The sequence below is a fragment of the Ambystoma mexicanum genome, chromosome 13 (assembly GCF_040938575.1).
Source record: "Ambystoma mexicanum isolate Mex_15411 chromosome 13, UKY_AmexF1_1, whole genome shotgun sequence".
In the NCBI taxonomy this organism is placed as follows: domain Eukaryota; kingdom Metazoa; phylum Chordata; class Amphibia; order Caudata; family Ambystomatidae; genus Ambystoma; species Ambystoma mexicanum.
The window spans coordinates 403,017,763-403,039,997 of NC_090938.1; the positions used below are offsets into that span (position 1 = coordinate 403,017,763).

General features: G+C 44.5%; 1 protein-coding gene across 1 annotated transcript in view; it reads right to left on the bottom strand.

Annotated features, from left to right (window-relative positions):
- REC8 (REC8 meiotic recombination protein) overlaps positions 1-22,235 on the bottom strand; it is a 655,306-nt gene that overhangs the window by 605,170 nt on the left and 27,901 nt on the right. Inside the window, exon 5 of the mRNA XM_069633986.1 lies at positions 22,039-22,162. Coding sequence (XP_069490087.1) covers positions 22,039-22,162 — 124 coding nt within the window. The remainder of the gene's footprint in view (positions 1-22,038; positions 22,163-22,235) is intronic.

Below are 22,235 nucleotides of genomic sequence, written 5' to 3' on the forward strand. Positions count from 1 at the left end.
TCTTCAGATATATAATCATGAAACAAGGGCATGAGTACCTGGTCCAATGAAAATGGACCAACATATGCTACTTTTATAGGAGCATTATTGATGAGCACACAGAGGGGCAACGTGACACACATACCTGTTTGATAGGGCAGGTATCCACTACAGCACAGCTGTGTTTATTCTCTTATTTAATTGGGTTCATGTGTCACCATGGAGTTCCAACTGTGGGAGTTCTAGAAGGATAAAGAACATAGAAGGAGTCTTTCAAGTCCTATTGGAAAATAGGCTGTGTGCAGAGAGCTATACGTTGAGTAGCAGAAGAACATGGGGCAGACAGAATGTTTTTTACACTTACATGTAAGTGATGCTGCATAAATATCTGACGCCCTGAGGTGTGCAGGCAGCTATTCAGTAACGTGCTGAATGGCACATAGCCCAGCAGTTATATTTTTTTTGGGCATGTTTATCTGGAGAAATCTATTAAAAACGAGACAAAGAGACGGAAGGAAGAAGTTACAGAAAGATTTTCGTTCCTAGCGACCAATTAATGGTTGAGAATAGAGCATGGTTATCTTTTGCGGTGCATATGCAAACCGTGTCTGTAACAGCGGCATACTTACTAGCAGTTAAAGATCTGTGAATGATCAGAGCCTGATCAGCTATTCTTTGTGGCGGTCGCTTTACTTCAGCGCTGTCAGTGATGTCGCCAGTTGCAAGACGCTCCGATAGTGCCGGAGGTTAAAAAACTCAGAAACGGGGAGCATGATTTCTGGTAGGACCCCCTTTTGTGTATTTCTTTTTCGGCAACATCGATGAAGCAGTGTTAGAAAAGTCTGCCTCAGACGCATTACCTGAGGCAGCCATTTGGTGATTTGAAGATATGAAGTGCGTCACAGCCTTTTTATATTCTCGCTCGACTCGGCCAACTGGTCCAAGGCCTTCACCTGAGGTTTCTCAGTGGATTTTAGATTTTGTCAGAACCCTTGCCGAAATTTGAATGTTAGACCTCCTTGAGGGATCTTCGGCAGCGCCAGTTGATATTTTAGGTTTGAGGAAAGCCATGGACAATTTGCCCCAGACAGTGGAACAGATGGTAGATTTGTGTGCTCCTGACTGAGGAAACTCGGAGGAGACTCCAGGAGTTTTAGCCCCTGCTCGCGGAACCTCACCATTGCCGGTAGTTAACTTAGCTCCAGTAAATGGAACCTCAGGGTGCATTCAGTGAATGTAGCCGCTTTGCGCTGAACCTCAACGTTCACTCTGGTTTCCAACTTAGACCCCCTATGGGGTACCTCGAGACAAGTCCCAGTGGTGCTAGGTTCTTATCCCTGATGCATAGTGCCTGTGAAGAGTTTGCCTGGCCAGGGAAATCTGTAAAGGAAAGTAGTCACCGGTCTGCTTAGTTTCTCTCCCATAAATTCTCTGAAGAGGCTTAGTGGAAGACAACAAAACACCTATTTCCACTGCTGGAGCCTTCAGTTGAGTGCAAAGACTGACAGGTAATTACATTTTGTTTATGTTTGATAGATTTGTAATGCGCATAACAATAATAATTGTACCAGGTCGAGTCAACTGCATCCGGATATTCATGAAATAATTGGCCATGATCTCATGAGGACAAAGAGCTAAATCCATATGAGGAAATGCTAAATAAGAAAAAAGGTACATTTTAAGAGATTTACCGAAGGATGCTAAGGTCTCCAGGGATCAAAGTGAAAGGGTTAGGGTGTTCCAGATTTTGGATCAGAGAACAGAAAAAAGTCTGTTGCCTCGAGTAGAGCAACAACTTGAAGGAACAGCTATTAAAAAGGTATTGGAAAATCGAAGGCTGGTACAAATGAATATGTTAGGCCTGGTAAGGCTGTGCAAAAATTTCAAAACGAGGCACAGCCCTTTGAATTGAATCCAAGATTGTATAGGGAGCCAGTGAAGGCTGTGCCTGGCCGCACACATTGGAGAGTTTCTAGGTAATTTAAGAATTAGACGTACTGCTGCTTTATGGGCAAGCTGCAATTGAAGAAGCTGGTATTTGGTTAGGCCTGAAAAACAGCATTTCTAGATAGGAAGAAGGGGCAAGAGGAGTGTAATGCTCGGGAAGGCACACCTGACGCTTTCGTTAATTTGTTAGATAAGGACATCTCGGAGTCCAGGATTACACCCAGATTTTTAATCCTGGTAGCTAATGTAGTTGGAAAACCAAACAGTGGTGGTGGCAAAGGCTGTCGATTAGAATCAGACAGAAGATGTTTGGGGCCCAAGAGCCTCAACTCCTTTGTGTTGAGTTGCAGATTGTGTCGGGCAAGCCAGGATTTGATCTCGGTGAGGCACAATTTTAAATGGTTAAATGTTTCTTTAGATACTGAAGCTTTGATATACATCTGCGTGAAGGCCGCAACAGCGAATGTTAGACAATAGTAGAAGAATATAGATGTTGAATAGAAGAGGGGAGAGAGGAGCCGTGAGGAACACCACACGTGATGGGTTGTACTGCTCTTCTCCAGGTCCCAAGTTTAACAGACTATGATCTACCAGCAAGAAAGCTTATGAATTCCAACAAAGTGGGAAAATCTCGATAGAAGAATAGTGTGGTCCATCATATCAAATGGAGTCGGGTAAGTCAAGCATAACCAATAAACACAAGTGACCTTGGTCACCATGATGTAACGGGTCGGCAGTTTCAGTGCTATGCTTGGAAGGTAAAACCGGAATGGAGGACGTCGAGAATATTGTTGCTCTCAATAAACAATACAAGATATTGGGTAACAACTTTTTCAATGATTTTGGCCATCTTCAAAGTGGGAAAATCTGGATAAAAGAATAGTGTGGTTCATCATATCAAATGGAGGCGGGTAAGTAAAGCATAACCAATAAACACAAGTGACCTTGGTCAGCATGATGCAACAGGTCGTCCCAGACAGAAAGCAGTGCAGTTTCAGTGCTATGCTTGGAATGGAAACCAGAATGGAGGACGTCGAGAATATGGTTGCTCTCAATAAACAATACAAGTTGTTGGGTAACAACTTTTTCAATGATTTGGCCATCTATGGCAAACCCGCTATAGGGCGGTAGTTGCTGAGGACCGTAGGGTCGAGGTGAGTTTTCTTCAGTAGAGGGTTGATTAGAGCTTGTTTAAGACTTTGAGGAAAGACCCTCTCCTGTTAAGAAAGATTTCTGAGTTTGGTATTACAGTTGACAAAGACTGGTGCCTCTGTTTGGGCCACTAAAGCTAGCAATGTTTCAATTGGAGCAAGTGGGTTTAAGCTTAACAAGCAATGGTAAAATGACGCTGTTAGTCACTTCAAAAAAAGCAAAGAGGGCACCCAGTTGGGGTCTGGGGGGCAGTAGGTAGGTCAGTTGTACTGTCTGGCATTCATTCTTTTTAAAGGTTGTTGTGAAATATGTATATTTTGTTAAGAAAAAAATGCATTGAATTCATCAGACAGGTCAATAGTGGGTAAAATGTTCTGCCTGGTACAAGGAATATTGATGAAGTTACATGCTATTGAGAAAGGTTTAGCAAGCTTATTAAGGGCGGAATTGATGCGGATATAAAGGAAATCGCTTTTCTCCTTCAGAATGGTCTGTTTGTATACAAGAAGTGTAGTACGAGTAAAGTGCAGGTGAAGAAGATCTCTAGTTTTACATCATAGGCTTCCCTTTTTTATATAGGATTGTTTGAGAGACTTAAGTTCCTGTGAATGCCAAGGATTAGTACATTTTCTGAGGAGTTGAGTGGAAAAGGGAATATTGTCCATCTTAGTACGAAAGGAAGTTAACATTTATTAAAAAAGAAATCAGTATGACAGTTAGAGGAGAAGCAAGGGAGGTTGCGCAATCAGCAGGATTTTACGTTCACGAGACCGTTTTTTAGAGCGTGTGGCTTCTTGGGAAATAGAGTCGGCACTAGAAAAAGAGGTTGCTTTAATGTAAAATGCCGAACAATATGGCAGGAAACGGGGAGTTGTGAAAGAGATCAAGGTTGTGAGTAAACATCAAATCGAGGCAATGTCATGCAGAATGCGAGCTGGATGTGACAGAAGGATGTAGGGAGCGGTAGCCAGTTATATCCAATAGTTTGGAAGAGTCACCACCACTGGGGCATTCAACCCAAATATTAAAGCCCCCAAGAACCAGATGTTTATGACAAGAAAAGACAGGGTACGAAAGGTAATCCTCAAGACTGGGGAGCAAACTACTAGCCGAGCCAGGGGGTCTGTACCTAAAGATAACTCTGGTGGAGTCGCAATCAGACTGTTGACGCATTAAAGAGTAGAAATGCGAGTTTAAGGGGTTCAAAGTTGGATACTGGACGGATAGATTTGAGAATAATGGCAATTCCACCTCAGCTTAGTCAAACTCTATTTATCCATTCAATGGCGTAGTTTTCGGGAACTAAGTTATTAAATTTGGTGGCATTGTCTTCTGTTAACCAGGTTTCAGTGATAAATAAAAGGTCAAGCCTAAGATCGGAAATAAGTTCACAAATAGCTGAGCTATGGCCGACCTGGAATTGATGAGAGCACAATTAAAAGAATGAGTGCCAGAAATGGAGGGGAGAGACAGGTATAAGGGGCAGGGACTTTACCATTGGATATTACTTCTCAAAATGTTGTTGGCTTGAATCTTATTAAGAGCTCTAAGGGAGAAAAAGCCAAGATTATTGTTAAGGGAGAGCAATTTCTCCTTTGAATAAACTAGGTAATAGGCATCACTAGGGACAAAGTTTAACTGATGAGGAAAGGGAGGAAAATATGAGGGAAAAGAGTTTGGAGAAAGATCTCAGGTGGGTAACAAGACAGGTAAGTGGAGCCGAAGTACAGGCTTCGTGTTAGCGAGTCAATTAAAGACTGCGGTGCGTTTGATGAAGTAAATCAAAGCATTAGAAGCAAATGCTCCCAATCAGTGGTCTGGCCCTAAACATTTGAGGTAACTGTGTATCAACATCCACAGGATGAACATGACACAAACTCTTTTGTATCCAGCATTGGCGCAGGGAGAATGCCAACCGTGGAAACCGGGCAGGGAGTTGATAAATTGTGATAATACAAAACATGGGGAAAAATATCCCACATGTGCTACACGTGTCCAATCCCGACCACACAGAGAAAAGGACTGAAGTGTGAGATCTGAGGCGGGCATGGGAAGGCAGGGTCAAGGCCATGCATGGATCGGCCCTCACATAAAAATCTAAAAAGGGCACATTTTATTTCCAGCTGCAAAAAAGTGCTGCTATCCCATGCCATAGAATGGAATGTGCCCAAAGTATGTGGGAAAAGGGATGGTACGTAGTAGTACTTGATGTAATATTCAAATCTAATCCATCCTTCAATCCACAGTCAATGCAGCAGTTAAGAAGATTGACATCCACTTCAACCACGCAAGAAACATCTTACTATCCTACATTTCCAACAGAGGGTGGATTTAATTAGAGCAGTAGTCCTCTCCACCTTGGATAACTGCAACACCATCTTTGCGGGCTCTGCTAACAAACCCATAAAACGAATACTACTGATTCAGAATTGTGCCTTAATAACCGGGAAGTCATTTGGGGGCCTTTAGGGGTCGTAGCTATAACCCCTGCTGTCTCGTGTGTGACCCCTGGCATGGCCTTTGCGACCCCTATTGAAAACAACAGAAGCTCCATGGCTACCTGGGGTGCGGGCGCCACTGGGTTTCGTGCTTTCAAGAGTTCTGCAACTTTTTAGTGGCTGCTCAGCAACTACGGAAAGTTACATAACTCTTGAAAGCACGAGTCCATGCTTTTACCGAGTCTCGTTGTAGGGCCTGGTACTGAGAGCAATACGGCCGGAGCAGTCCCATAGCTCTCTCTTCCTGTGGTAAATTATCACTGGGGTTACACACTGTGATAAAACAGGGAGCGTGTCGGCACTCCTTTACTCAGGCAACAGAGATAAATGAAAGCCCTGCTTCCAAGTCTCTAAGGTTGCTGGGACGCGGTAAACATCATTATGTGTTTGGATCCATCTCACCAGTGAGGGCAGGAGCAGCCGCTAATGAAGAGCTTAGGGATGGAGGAGAAGTGAGTGTGGTTCGAGCGTGGAAAGGGAGGACTGTAGGGGTGAGGGGGGAGTAAAAGCGGGAAGGACTTTATCGGATTTCCAGGTAGTGGTGAGGTGCCTGGGGCAACCTGAACATTTTGACACTCTGCAAGCAGTGGATTTTAGGCACTGGAATTTGAGGCAAATGGGCAGCACATCAACACCAAGCAGGAGCAGCTTGTATTGCCTTGTTCGGATTCCGGAACCTTAAAATGACCGTAACTGCAGGCAAGCCAAGGTAAGTGCAACTGAAAAAATATTGTGTGTGTGGCATGCATTGCATTGCAGTTTTGAGTAGTACTGTTTACAGTAGTATTGTTGAGTAGTACTGTTTATAGCACGTGCATGTGTGTGTGAGCGTCACGTGCTGTAAACACGCGGCTATCATTCACTTCCGGGGGATGCAGGCCAGGTTTCAGCTACAACTCTACCTGCCGCAAGCTCATCCCCTCACAGCCCACCACAACTGAGGGTAAAACAGGTTTGTAAATGGCCACAACGTGCTGCCTCTCTGTCATCATTGGACCACATACAGTTAAAAGGTTCTGGCTGGTTCTGGTGTCTGTTTCAGAGGCAGCTTGCTCTGGGAGGGTAGACACAGTAAACCCGTTCTGGAAAGTATGCCGTTAACTCATGCCATCCCACTTGGGTGTTAGAGCAGCGGACAGCCATGCCTTGTTTTCAACTAGTATCACATACAAAATTTGCAATGCTGTCTTTCTTGATGTTCAGTGTCTCTGCTATGAAAACTCCATGCACAGCAGTCAGGTTTTCGAGTTTGTGGTTTGACGTTATAATGAGGTGTGTGGTATTCCAGACAATTAAATAGTGTCCACCAAAAAGGTGAACATTTAATTCACACACATGCCTGCTGGACATTCCAGATCAGAAATGTAAATAGTTTCCATCTGTGGCCCATTTCTGTGGGCTGTAAACGGGGCAATAGGGCAGGGCACAGTTGGGGGTCAGGGGCGCAGCAGGTAGCCTGTTAGTCTGCCTACTGGGAGTGCAGGACGCCTTCTTATTTAACCTTGTTAAGCATTACATGTACAGAGGCAGGGGACACAAGCCTGCCATGTGCATATCCATCTACCTCCTGTGACGTAGCCAATGACTTAATACTCTGCCCTAAGGTTTTTTAGGAAGGCTGCCGTCTCCTATATAGCATCCTTTTGAGACTGGGTCCTACAATAACATAATCATAGGGGACAGCAGGAGATTATGATGGGTCACCATTTTGTTGAGTGACCGAGTAAACTTTATTGATCAGATTTCTCCATTAACATACATCATTAAATACACCATTTTTTAATAAAAATAAATCTGCCCACTGTAACTGGGGTCTTTTTCAATAGCGTGCACTGAATCACTTCCAGGGACTCCATATTTTTACAGACAAGGCAGAGTGAAATTCGATTATTTAGCCAGGATCACACATTTTGGTTAAGCGGGGAAACCAGGTTTCAAACCCACTCTGCAATGTTAGCAATTGAGAACATTCCTACTAAGCTCTGGTTAGTAGAAACTACGTTTTGGCTTCCAAGAACTACACTAATACTATCTTATAGTTTTCTGTGACACTGACACTATACGTGCCACCCAGGGCTTGAAGTCTATCCCTCCTACCAACCCGGTTCCGCTCAGCATTCTAAAATCTAATATCTCCTGTATTGCACCTTCAGTCACTGCGGCTGTGAACTTGTCACTTGCTCGCGGTCCTATGCCAGGTGAACTAAAGCATGCCTTGATTATCCACCCCTAAAAAAAACAATCTTGACCCTTCCAGTTCTCTTAATTTAAGCCATATCTCCATTCTTACTTTTACTATGAAACTCTTGGAAGCTTTGGCTCCCCTGTTCTATGTTTCTTTCTTGAGAACTCTGGGTACTTTGATTCTTTCCAGTCCAGGTTCAGACCTTGCCGTGGAACTGAATCTGTTTTGGTGTCCACTGTCGAAGACTTGGCACAGATTGTGGATCAGGGGGGTGTTGCTGCCCTGATCCTGCTTCACCTCTCCGCTGCGTTTTACACCGCTGACCACCGTATTGTAATGGAGAGCCTGTCATCGGCTGGTATCTCCGGCACAGTCTAAGACTTATTTTTTGTCGTTTCTCTCTGGTTGTTTCCAATCTTTACTGCTTTCCCCTTTTTTCCTAATCCGGCCCCTCACTTGTGGATTCCCGATGGGCTCTGCTCTCTCCCTTCTTTTGTTCAATGTATTTAATGCCTTTGGTGAAACTGATACACTCTTTTGGTTTTCAGTGTTATTCATATGTGGATGACATACAAATTTTGGTGCGTCTTGATCTCTCGCTTTCATCTACTGCTGAGCGGTGCCGTGCCTGTCTGTCGGTCATCCATTCTTTGATGGGTAACAACTGACTGCGCCTGAATGGTGAAATAAGCGAGGTGCTAATTGTTGGTTCTACATCTGAGACCTCACCCTGGTCTACAGCTTTATGGCCTGACGAACTGGGCCCCCTCCCTCTGCCCTCTCCAGTGGTTGAGAATGTACGGGGTAAGCTCTCCCCCTCGCTGTCCATGCAGGCTTAGGTGAGCGCAGTATGTCAATCCGTCCATTACAAGTTACGGATTTTGTGCAAAGTTCTGCCCTCCTCCTCCCCCACCCCCGGGCTTCATCTTTTGGTTGTATCTTACTTAACTGCAGGGGCCTTAGACTATTGCAACCCCCTTTAACTTGCACAACCAGCCTATCTATTACACCACCTGCAAATACTCAAAAACTTGACAGCTAGGCTGGCTGTTGGTGCCCCTCGCCATTCGTCCGCCGCTGGCATTTTAAATACCCTTCACTGGCTCCAAGTGGCTACGCAGATTATGTTTAAATCCCTGTTCATTGTCCATCAAGCTTTTTACAAATCAGGACCGGAATTCCTTCAGGAAAAATGTCTCCAGTATGCTCCCTCGCGCCCCGTGTGTTCGGGTACTGCCTTGCATATTTACGTCCCGTGTGTCAGACTCTCCATAGTAGGTGGTCACTCTTTCCCAGTTGCAGCCTCACAACTATGGAACTCCATTCCGCTGCCCCTCTGCGAAATCTGACCACTTGCCATTTCGTGCTTCAGAAATGTGTTTAACATAACATAACATACCATTTAGTGTTTACCTGCAAAATATCCAAAATGCATATTTAAGCAACCGGGCAAAATATAAATCCTTGTAAAAACATGCTAAGCCAATAGAGTATCCCTGTAGCTTTATGTTACACGTCATGAATCAAATATTACAAGAATTGTGAACGTGAAAAGCCTCCTCTATTTTACACCACTATACTTTAAGCACACAAAAAAGACATTTGATGTAATTTTGAAAAAGGTCCAAATTGTATGGCGGGGACCACCAACATGCGCACTTACGTGCACTACAATTCCCACCATGCAATTTTCGTGCTCTGCACCACGAAGTGCAAAATTGAGTGCTGCAAATGCCAAATCTAGGTTAACATATTTGTTTTGTAGTGCAAAGCAGTGTAAATGCTTTCTGCCACAAACCCATGCCGAGGCATTTACAACGGATTCAAAAGCAATGAAATGGTTTCAACTTGGTGGTTGAATGAGTATGCATGCAGCTGTGAATTGTCTGGGTGGGTGGGTGCATGTGTAGAGAATGCATTGTGAGAGAATGGGTATGGGTAAGTGATTGGTGAGTGAATGGGTATTAATGGGTTTGTATGTGAATGTTCTTGGTGGGTACCCATTTGGAGAATGCAGTGTGAATGACAGACATGTTGGTGCAGTTAGTCTAGCCATTTCTTACTATGACATGACATTTTTGACTAGGCAACTATGATAAAGCGTAAGCATGGTTAAGTGTTCTTGCGTGTCTAGACTGGCCTACGTTGGAGCCAGTTTGGACAGGGTGTCCTATTATGGCATTGCATTTTTACTGGCAAAGCCAACAGGAATATGTTATGTGGGGCTACTGGCATACTGGCAGAGCCAGCTTGGACATGTTTTCTTATAATATCATTACTGGCATTAAAGCCAACATGAGTATGTTCTTCTATAGGAACCCAGCACATATTTGTGCAGCCACCATGGACCACACACAACTGTTAGTGAGGAATGTGGGCTTGTGGCAGTCCTTGCCTCATTATGTTGGCTCAGTTGCCATGTGGCCTAGAGCCAAAGGTGAGGAAACAAATGAGGGTCTCTCTCTCTCTCTCTCTCTCTCTGCATTCCTTGCCATACTCAATATGTGAGAACTGTCTAACAAATGAAAATGCTTCAGAAAACTTCCAACACCTGTAAATATATATAATCTGCTACAATCTTTGGGTGTATGAAATGTATATCATATTACAGTGATGTTATAACCATATTTTTCTTAGTGTACTGAGGAACAAAGCTATCTGGTGCCACTTCCTGTTTTGTCATAGGTGCAAGGTCATGTGCCATCACTTTTCCCTGCTGTCACTTTGGGCCGGGTCAAATTACATCACTTCCTGTGATGTCATCAGAGGTCAAGGGCTGTGTGATGTCACTTCCTCTACCCCTGGCAATTTGGTGAAATTATGTCCCTGCTTAAGAGCAGTTCTGAGCTTGAGGAGACATGAACACATTTCCATAGCTGTCAACTCCCACCACTGCCTCCAGAAGGAACACAACATCTCCTTCAAAATCCTATCACCTAAAAACATGAGCACTCTTCATGCTACACAAATGTTATGCTTGAGCTAAAACATGGCGCTGGTGCGCAGTGTATTCTGGGGGCACTCAGAGCCATAATGGATATTTACTTCATGAAGCAGTGAAAAGCTGTACTTATTTTGCTGAGAGCTGAATTTACTTTGCTGAAGAAAACATGCTTTCCAAACCTGGTATGCAGTCAAGGACATTCGGTTGGGAAAGCTGGCTTTGTTATGTCTTGTTATGAGTTATGGGACTGTTTTCTGTGGCGCTTGTTCTTAGAGGAGGGAAGCGCTTTGCTCCTTGAGGTTACTGTCGGTTGACCCAGCTGGCAACCAACGGTTGCCCATCAATGCGCAAGTGCATTTGCCAGAAGGTTCGAGAAATTACCACCTCTTTTTGAGGAGTGCATATATGCGGAACCACTCAACGGTCAGACGGGACAAGTACAAAGACCTCAGTCGGAGGGGGGACGCTTCCGTCCAGCATACCTGTGGGCTGTTGCGCTCTCGGCCTGACTGTTATCGGGGTCTTCCAGCCGCTTCTGGCGAGATGAGGGATTCAGTTACGCCCACAGTGATGTATTCTCTTTTGAATTCTCTGTCTTTTCTGTGATTTATTTCTATGTTATCACTTGTTGCTTCCAAGCTTTGAATAAATAGCCGTATAAGTGCTCATTATTTTCTAAGCGTGCGTGTGGTTGTAAGTCATTGCGTCGTCTACCTGCGTTTAAAGTATTGGCTCTGCAATTGCATTGGTGATTAATGACTGTCCGTGCACTCTGGGCGAGCAATACATTTTGGCGCTGTAAGCAGGATATTTGTGATGAATTGTTCCAAATATTAAAGAATCTGTTTGAACGCAGATAGGCTTTGTTTACATTGCAAGTAAAAGTAATTTGGCAGTGAGTGTTGAACTGTGTTAATCTGTTTTTTTTCTTGTTGGTGTGTGCGTGCCTGTGCGAGTGATTGCAGTGTGGAAAGGAAAAAATATATAGATATAAAGAGGTTTTGTACAGTATTGCAATGATGAATAGTTTGTTCAGGAAAAAGAGCGTTCCCGCTGGCGGCGAATGTTGTGATGTTATCATTCCAGGCTGGGCTAAGAGCCCATATGATAAATTGGCCCAGGTGTGGGCATGCGGCGCAGGGCTAAGTGAAACATGGGATCAGGGATTGGGAGATGTTGATCCGTCTGACGTAATGTGCTTACAACAAGTTTCAGTGGAAAGGGGAAGGGAATGCACTGCGCTGGGTAGGCGGGATTGGGTCCTCCTGCATGCCTATAGGAAAATACATCAAAGGAATTTGGAAATGAAAAATTAGATTTTGCGATTGGAAAGAGAGCTGGCTGCGGAAAGGCAGACTGCGTTAATGCAGCAGATTCAAATGAAACTTTTTAAAGATAAGGCTGACACATACCAGGCTGTGGCCGAGAGGGCAGCAGTCAGAGTAGCCCGTTATAAGTATAGGAAAAGACGAGTAGGGGTCAACCAAAGAAAGGCGGCAGCTGTAATCGCTACCGCCGGTGTGGACTGGGATCTGGATAATTGGGATGGTGACATTTTTAACTCAACCAGTCCAGGAAGTAGTTTGGCAAATGAGTCAGATCCCAAAACGGAAATTAAGCAGAAGACAGTGGTGGCTAAGCCAGTTAGAAGATGGCGAGCCGGGCCCCACCCACAGAATCCTGCTAGGGAGTGGGACAAGAGTGATGACAAGCCACGGGAGAGAGAGGGGCGTAGTGAGAGAAGAACTGAAGGCAGGAGACAAGATAGTAGAGACTCCCGAGTGTCCAGAAAGGACATGTTTTTGGCTTTGTTAAAAGATGGTGTGCCACGAGAAGAAATTGATGGCATTGAAACTAGGGTAATGTATGAATTATACAAAAAGAGAGGGCTTGCAGCCAAAGAGCGCTATAAACAGCTTAAGAAACAGGTAGTGACCAGGCCACAGGGGGACACCTCACCTTCCGCTCCTCCTGAGGAAGAACAAGAAGAAGGGTCTATGGGGACACCTTCCCCGTACCAGCCAACATATGCTGATTTGAGGAAGGTGTTGAGTGCGATGCTAGAGGCAGAGTCAAGTCACACTCATTCGAAATTTTACTAGGGTTACGGCCAAGCTCCGGCAGCGGCTGCTCGCATGAAAGTTGATAGGCGGCCCCATGTTAATGTTACGATTTTTTGGGGCCAGGAAATACCCAAGGGGTGCGAGCATTGATAGACACCGGGGCGGAGGCCTCTCTGATTCATGGCAATCCAGCACGATTCAAAGGCAGACAATTTACTATTACAGGTTTCGGGGGAAAGGAGACCCCTGCAATACAAACGGAAGTGGAGATGTAAATAGGCAATTTGAATAGGCGGAAATACCAAGTGTTGATTGTCCCGATACCTGAGTACATAATTGGCTCTGACATTCTGGAAGGGTTGACTTTGGGACTGGGAGGTAAAACGTACCAGTTTGGGGTGAGTGCATTGATCTGCACACCCATTACCGTAGGCAAATTGAAGATGCCCCCAGTGCAAGTGCCTGTGGCAACCAAGCGGGTAGCAATGAAGCAATACCGCATTCCTGGGGGGCACAAGGAAATTTCAGACACCATCAAAGGGTATGTGGAGGCGGGTGTGTAACGCCCCATTAACACCGCATGGAACAATCCTCTCTGGCCTATTAAAAAGGGGGATGGGTCTTGGAGGATGACGGTGGATTACCGTGAGTTGAATAAACACACTCCTCCCTCAGTGCCTGCAGTCCCAGATGCCATTACCTTGATTGAGAATGTCTAAAAGTTTGAGGGGATTTGGTATGCAGTGGTAGATTTAGCCAATTCATTTTTCTCTGTGCCAATTGCTGAAGAGTGCCAAGAGCAGTTTGCATTTTCTTGGAGCGGGCGTCAGTACACCTTTACAAGGTTAACTATGGGGTACATACATAGCCCGACTATCTGTCACCGGCTGGTGGCAGAGCACTTGGACAAGATACTGTGTAAACCTGACATACAAATCTCTAACTACATTGATGATATTTTGATTCAGGGCAAGGATGAGCGCAGTGTACAAAACCAGTTAGAAGTCATTATGGAAGGATTGAAGAAGGAAGGGTGGGAGATTAACCCAAATAAAATTCAAGGCCTAGCTGAAACAGTGATATTCCTAGGGATTCAGTGGCATAATGGGCATCGAGAAATGGTGCAGAAGGCCCGACAGAAAATACTTGAGTTCACCACTCCAATGAACAAAAAGCAAGCTCAGCAGTTTATAGGGCTGTTTGGGTTTTGGAGGCAGCACATTCCCCATTTAGGGCAGATACTGGCCCCTCTCTACAAAGTGACACAAAAGAAATATGAGTTTCAGTGGGGGGAAGAGCAGCAGAAAGCATTTGATTTAGCAAAAGACACTGTGCAGCAGGTGCTTGATTTATGGCCATTGAAGGAAGGCGAAGTGGAATTGAATGTGTCTGTACAAGACAATTATGCTAACTGGAGTGTGTGGCAGAAACAGGACAGGAAACGTGTGCCATTGGGGTTCTGGAGTCGTAAATTACCCGATGCTGGTAACTCATACATTCCGTTTGAGAAGCAGTTGCTGGCATGTTATTGGGCCCTTGTTGATACCGAGCAAATGACAGTGGGTCATGATGTATTGATGAGGCCAGAAATACCGATTATGCAATGGGTACTAAGCTCTCCTAAAACACATAGAATAGGACATGCTCAAGAAGCCAGCATAATTAAATGGAAATGGTACATTCAAGACAGAGCCAAATCAGGGAAGGGTGGAGTTGCGAAATTACATGAGCAAGTAGGCAACATACCGCCCTCAGATTACATACCACCGTAAGTGCCTGAAAAACGCGAGTCTCCCGTGAAATGGGGAGCACCTTATGGCGATTTGACCGTGGAGCAGACAGAGCATGCCTGGTTCACGGGTGGCTCAGCCCAATATGTGGGAACTGAGCGATACTGGAAAGCAGTGTCGTACAATCCCAAGACAAAAAAGATTTTGACAACGTCAGGGAAAGGGAAGAGTAGTCAGTTTGCAGAGCTTTACGCAGTTTACCAGGCATTGAAACAAGAGACCCCTGGTCGATGTCATTTGTACACAGATTCATGGTCAGTGGCGAATGGGTTGGCGGTGTGGTTGCCAACCTGGCAAAAGAATGGGTGGAGGATTCATTCAAAAGAGTTGTGGGGAAAAGAACTGTGGCAAGATATTGCAGAAATGTTATTGCAGAAATGTCATCACAAAGTGAAGTCACTGGGTATCATGTGGACGTGCATTGTGCTACAGACTCTTTAGAACGTTGGTTTAATTCTGTTGCAGATGAACACACCAAGATTTCATCTGTGGATGCGGAGGCTCAGGAAGACGATTTGGAGGGTTTGGCCAAGTGGGCTCACCAGAAATGTGGGCACCTTGGAGAAAAGGCTACTATCAGGTGGGCACAAGCTCTAGGAATCAGTATTCCTTTAGAAGTAGTGAAAACGATCATTTTGCAATGTCCAGTGTGCCAACACCAACAGCATAGGCCTATCCCTCAGATTGTTCGGGGTACATTGCGAAGAGGAAAACTACCAGGTCAAATTCGGAAGATTGATTATATCGGTCCCCTGCCAATCAGTAAAGGTTGTCAGTATGCATGCATTATTGTGGATACATACTCAGGATACATGATGATTTTGCCGTGTAAGCGTGCCACACAACTGAACACTATTAGGTTGTTAGATCAGATCATATTGCATTACGGAGTGCCTTTGCAGATTCAAAGTGACAATGGGTCACACTTCAAAGGCAAATTGATACAGGAATATTGTCAGGAAAAGAGCATTGAGTGGCTCTACCATGTGCCTTATTACCCTGCCGCTTCAGGGCGGATTAAACGAATTAATGGGTTGTTGAAAGAACAGCTGCGCAAATCTGGAGATGGCAATTTGGCAGGCTGGCGTGATTGTGTGTTTGATGCGGTGCAAGTGCTAAACAATAGGCCTGTGAATGAGCATGAAACTCCTTTGATGCGGCTAATGACTCCTGCTTTACAGATTCAACCCAACTCAGTCAGAGAAACCCTATTGTATGGGGAAATTACCCCCGGTTCTTTAGCTCCCTATCGGGCGACTCCAGAGTCAGCAAGGGTAGACTTGCATTCCCATGAAGAAATCAGATTAGACCCAAGAGGGATGGTTGTAATTGAAACAGGGATTGGAGTACAAATTCCCCCAGAGCATATGGGATGGATTGCCCCTAGATCTGGCCTAGCATTGAAGGGAGTTCAAGTGTTGGGAGGGGTAATTGATGCCGATTACCAAGGCAAGATCAAAGTCATCCTGATGAATAGTGGGGACCAATTGTTACCGATCCACAAGGGCGATCGGGTGGCCCAACTGATTATTATCCCTGTTAAGTTGTCCATGATTAAGAAGGGGAAGCCTCCTACAGTGTTAACTACCCGTGGGGATCGTGGTTTTGGCTCTTCAGACAGTATGGTACCGGGTGCTAAAGTGTGGGTGGAAAGGCCAAGTGGCCCACCAGTGCCCGCAGATGTCATTGCATCAGGCAAAGACCAAGTAGTTTTAGTAATGGAGCCCGGTAGAAAGAAATGGCAATATGTGCCCGCAGACAAATGTTACCTGAGAGAGTGATGTACAACACTGATATCTCTTTTCTGGGTTTGCCTTGTAGATCCTGTGTCTGGCTGGTGTAATTGTGGGACTAAATGGACTCCGTTCGGGAGAGTTAAACGGCATGCTGTTACCAATGAAAAATGTCACATCTGTGCCAGCGATCAAGGAGAAACTGATAATGATGAGTAATGATGTCCAAAAGCAGCCCTATGCCGATGCCGAAAAGCCAGCCAGACCGAAGACATGGATTCGTGAAATGCGGCAAACACGTCAGGCGCAAGTGAAAACAACGTTGATGCCAGTTATGCGAGAGGCGTCTTCAGGACGGCGAAAACATGCTCCCATGATCACCCAAACAGAGAATATGTGGACATACCTGGCACAACAGGTGCTCAACATTACGCACCTTTGCCTTACTGATGTGCCCAATGCTGAAGCCTTACTGACTACGTGCTTAGTAGCAGTGCCGACGCCAGTTGCAGTTCTAAAACATATTTTCGGCATCAAGCACAATGATTCTTTGGTTCAAGATTCCGATATCAGGCAATCCTTTTCCGTCTATGAGTACTGCAGGTTTTGCCAGGAAACAGATCGCAAATGGAGAAATTTGACAAGTATTATAACCTATAATATAACTCAAGGTGATGTGTGTTACCTTATGACATGCAATGCAAAAGAAATTGGCAAATGCCAACAGCTCAATTTAACCAAACAGCAACATCACACTGTGTTCGAGAAACAATTGTGTTCGCGAGTTCCACGCACATGTACCAGTGTGAATAACACTATGTCTTGTAATCATACAGTGATAGCTGCCAGTCATTTGAATCATGTGAAACTTCCAACAGGATGGCTCTTTTCATGTGGCAACATCACATACACTTATATTCTAGCTAACATTTCCGGAGGTCCATGTGCCTTAACTCGATTAGGACTAATGATGTTCCCTTACACCCAGCGATATCTCGAGGCAAAAGGTCAACTTTTGAGTCTGTGGGTCTATCCCCCGATTGTGATTCACATGTGCAATTGCTATCAGAAGCTGAGGTTCTAGCATTAACCCTTTCATTAGTGGGAGTTTGGGGTTTAGCTGCTGGGGGTTACACATCTTTGATCAAATTAGCATGCATGTTTAACAGTCAAAGGACTCAATCATACTTCTCAGGCATTAGAAGAGTTACTCCTTGATAGCAAAGTTATTAGAAAAGCAACTTTGCAAAACAGGGCTGCTGTTGATTACCTATTGCTAAAGCATAATTTAGGTTGTAACGCAGTTGAAGTTATGTGTTGTTTCAATCTAAGTGACCATTCACGATCCATTGAAAGTCATATTCGAGGTTTGAGGGATCTCATTTCTCAAGTGTCCCAAGATCATACTGGGAATTGGTGGGATTGGTTATTTTCATGGATTCCTGATATTGGGGGTACACTGCGTTACGCTTTTGCTTGTATTTGCATTATATTAGCTTGTTGTTGTTGTATTCAATGCATTCCCAACTTAGTTTTAATATTTCGTCGGTTTCAGAGACCGGCTCCTCTGCCACTGGGCTATGGAAGATAAATATCCAAGGCTGGCAACATGGCGCTGGTGCGCAGTGTATTCTGGGGGCACTCAGAGCCATAATGGATATGTACTTCATGCCGCAGTGAAAAGCTGTACTTATTTTGCTGAGAGCTGAATTTACTTTGCTGCAGAAAACATGGTATGCAGTCAAGGACATTCTGCTAGGAAAGCTGGCTTTGTTATGTCTTGTTATGAGTTATGGGACTGTTTTCCGTGGCGCTTGTTCTTAGAGGAGGGAAGCGTTTTGCTCCTTGAGGTTACTGTCGGTTGACCCAGCTGGCAACCAACGGTTGCCCATCAACGCGCAAGTGCATTTGCCAGAAGGTTCGAGAAATTACCACCCCTTTTTGAGGAGTGCATATATGCAGAACCCCTCAACGGTCAGACGGGACAAGTACAAAGACCTCAGTCGGAGGGGGGACGCTTCCGTCCGGCATACCTGTGGGCAGTTGTGCTCTCGGCCTGGCTGTTATCGGGGTCTTCCAGCCGCTTCTGGCGAGATGAGGGATTCAGTTACGCCCACGGTGATGTATTTTCTTTTGAATTCTCTGTCTTTTCTGTGATTTATTTCTGTGTTATCACTTGTTGCTTCCAAGCTTTGAATAAATAGCCGTATAAGTGCTCATTATTATCTAAGCATGCGTGTGGTTGTAAGTCATTGTGTCGTCTACCTGCGTTTAAAGTATTGGCTCTGCAATTGCATTGGTGATTAATGACTGTCCGTGCACTCTGGGCGAGCAATACAACAAACCTACAAAGCACCTCAGATCAGCAAATACGCGAATCCTCAGAGGCAACAAATTCAAGAAACTATGCACTGGTGGTAGAAGGTTAGCAGTAACGGGAGCGAACATCTGGAGCATCCTACCAGCAGGCCCAAGAGTGGGAAAAAGAGCACCTGGAATTTATAAAATGTCTGAAAACTACTGTTCGCATATGCCTTATGACAAAAAGTGAACGTGAATCAAAGACAGGTCAAACACAAACTCTATTAAAAGGCCTTGTATTTTTAAACATTCTTAAATGATAACTTGGATTAAACTTTAAAAAATAAGAGCATTTATAGAAATAAAGCTGATCTGTCCCTGAAAACGAATTTTCCTAGGTCCCTTTAAACTTTACCTGCACACCCTCTCCTTGGTTTAGTGTCAGAGTGGGCCAATGTAGGTGGGTTTGGAGTTTTGAAGATCACAAGTGTTTCAATTCATCTCTAAGTCTGGGTTCAACTTCCTCCCGAGGTATGCAAAGCCAGATCAAGCGTAGGGCTAGATCCATGTGGGTTGCCTGACAACAAACATCCCAAAAACCATTCTCTCATAGTTCTTGGGGCCTACCCTCTCATTCATGGTTCTTCACAAAAAAAGGGAATAAACGGTCTCTACTGTCCTTTTCAGCTATCTGGTCTCTGTTATATATAGCTTGCGTATGACAGGGAGATCGCCTTCTGGCCTCCTGGATTTGAAAATGTGGTTGCTTGTCGGATTGGCGCAAAAGATGATGGGTTTGGGATGGTCTCTCACAATCCCTGAGATGTAGACAGGAAGGTGGCCAAGTCGAACGACCACTGGTTTCCTGCTAGGCCTCCTACCGCCTCCCTGTTTCAGGGTGCTGTCCATCTTGCCCACAAGTCTCATTCTCTTCCACACCCCACCACATGCCCGTGCCAGTGGGCACTTCCTTTACTCTCCTCTTCCACTGTCTTTGCCTGCACCTCCTCAAAGCTTTGCTAGTCGTGGACAACCTGTCAGGGCCTGACTTGCCCTCCTCAGCAAGCGCCTTCTCCTCCTGCCTCTCCCTCTCTGTGATGCCTTTCTCTATTTCCTCTGGGCAATTCTCACCCTCCTCTTCTAACCTTCTTTTTTCTCATCCGTATTCTCCCGATTACTCGCACAGTCCTCCTTTCTCCTCATGTTCTTCACCTTTTCCTAACAACTCTGAAACCCCTCTTGTCCTCTTCTGAAGTTCTACACTTCTTCCTTACAACTCTTCTGCCCCACCTTTCTACTTCTGATGTTCCCTCTCAATGCCGACACTACCTTGACTTTCCCCTGTAACTGGGGATCTAATTAATATAGTGGATTCAGCTGTAGTCCTAGTAATGAGGGACCTCTAGAGTGGCTGAGCTGTAGTGGGTTGATACTTTCCACAGCTGTGCATGGCTCTACGGTCTTCAGAGTTGAGGGTCTATGGACAGATCAACTATTTTTAGGGCTGTCATCTTGGCTCCCTCAGTCACTGTAGTTCAATACACAGAAGAACTTGTCCAACTTTTCCCAATGTCAGGCTGCTGCAGACTAATGCTACAAGTGGGATACAGCTCTCGAGAGCATGCTTCCTGTTTCCTGATTCACAGTCAGGTTTGGATTGCAGGCCAATGCCGGACCGTGTATTACACCCAGTAACCAAAGACCACACATACAGCGTTAATAATTGTAGGCGATTAAGACAAAAGAAAAATAAGGTTTCTCACATTCTTGTGAGGAGCTTTTTACTGCAGAGAACAGGCATTTGGCAGACATCTGACAGTTTTCCTATACCTAACCCATGATTTGTTGAATAAAATGACCAGTTGAAGTGGCAACATTCACATCTTTGGTGTTATCAAGCTGACAGTAAATAGCTGTAAATAACAGTCTTGGAGTCCCCAGCCGCATAGAGGTACTGTGCACCACTGATACAAATACAGCCCCTGAAGCAAATCCTGACACATGGATATGGGATAGAAACATGTAGGGCGAAGGTGGAGAGGTTATATCAGTATAATAGGAGTTTATATTGATAGACGACAGCTACTAGAATTTTCTTATATATTTGTCAACACAAGACTGTATTGGTTTTTATTGATGGTGCCATATATATTTTAATAAGATATGTTCTTGTTTAATCATTTCAATGTGATTGGTTTGTCATCATGCACACTTTGTAATTTTGAGCACTAGCACACTTTATTGGTTATAGGTTTCATCTGTATTTTGTATATGTTGTTCATAATTGATTTTCTAAATGTATGAATTAAAATGTGTTTTAAGAGTATTATCATATTAGTATTTACTCCATGTTAGTGTCTTAGGGTTATTTGTTTTTCCCGGACACACATTCTTCAAGAGGTGGTTATGTAGTACACTAGGATGATTTTTTGGCTTATAGTTCTTGGATTGCAGTCTGTACCATACAAAGGGCATGCTCGAAGAATGGAGGCTATTTACTATTTCTGGCCACCCTGGCTCCTGAATAGGGAGAGGTTCATTTTCTTTGGGGAGAATATTCCTGTCCCTTAAAGGGCAGGAGTCCCCAGTACTGCCATCTGGTGATCCACTCCCCTCTCTAGGTGGCATGGTAAGCTAGCCAGGCAATCCTCCATATGCCCCCTTGTGCCCAACATCACTTGATTGTGGCTGCATTCAGCCTCCTTGTCGGACCCACCTTCCTCCACTATGGTTAGGCAGGGGCCTTTCAGATTTTCAAGTCTCCCCACAGTAGCATTCCTCAGGTCTTTCTCCCCCTGACAATGAGATTAAAACTTAAAAAGCTATGCCTCTCTACTATCAGTCCTGCACATTAAAACAAAGATTGAAATATTAAGAAAATGCATGTATTTGACTGTAAATACTCACACTGCAACCATGAAGGGAACCAAATGTTTTTGTGATCAGCTCCAACCCCATAATTTTTCCTGTCCTCCTCTTCTCCACTTCATGTACCAGTCAAAGCCATTAAGCTCTTTGTAGTCTGAAGCTGCTCATTCACATTATGACCAAATCCAAGGGGTATCAGGTAATATTATCCCCATATATAATGTTGCCATACATATAGTCGGCAGGAAACGGCATAGGCGACATTATATATGGGGGCAATATATGGGGCAAAAGGGAGCGAGGGTTGCATCGCTGTCCCCCGTTCACTTTAAAAAAAAAACAGGTTCCATACGATAATATTGGCGCAAGAAATCGCTGCCATTCTTGCATGACAACATTTTTGCAGGGACATTATCACATGAAACCTTGCAAAGCCCAAACAAATAAATAAGCAATGTTAGCAATAATGGGTGGTGCAATGGGCAACATAACAGTGATGAAGACAGAGAGACAAACTGCATCATGTATAGGTCATACCAATGGGGAAATAAGATTTAAAATTTTAAAAATGCAAGTACCTGAGGGATGTTCATGGGGCTAGGGAGCCCTGTTTCCATGTCCATTATCCCAAAGAAAGGATCAGGTGCATCCTCCAGAGCTTCCATCATTGAGAGGTGATCAGGAAGTAGCAAACCAGCAGGTCTGAGGAAAGGAGAGACCGAGAATTAAGAACACGTGAGACAGAAAGATCTTTAATGATGGTGCAGCATTCCAA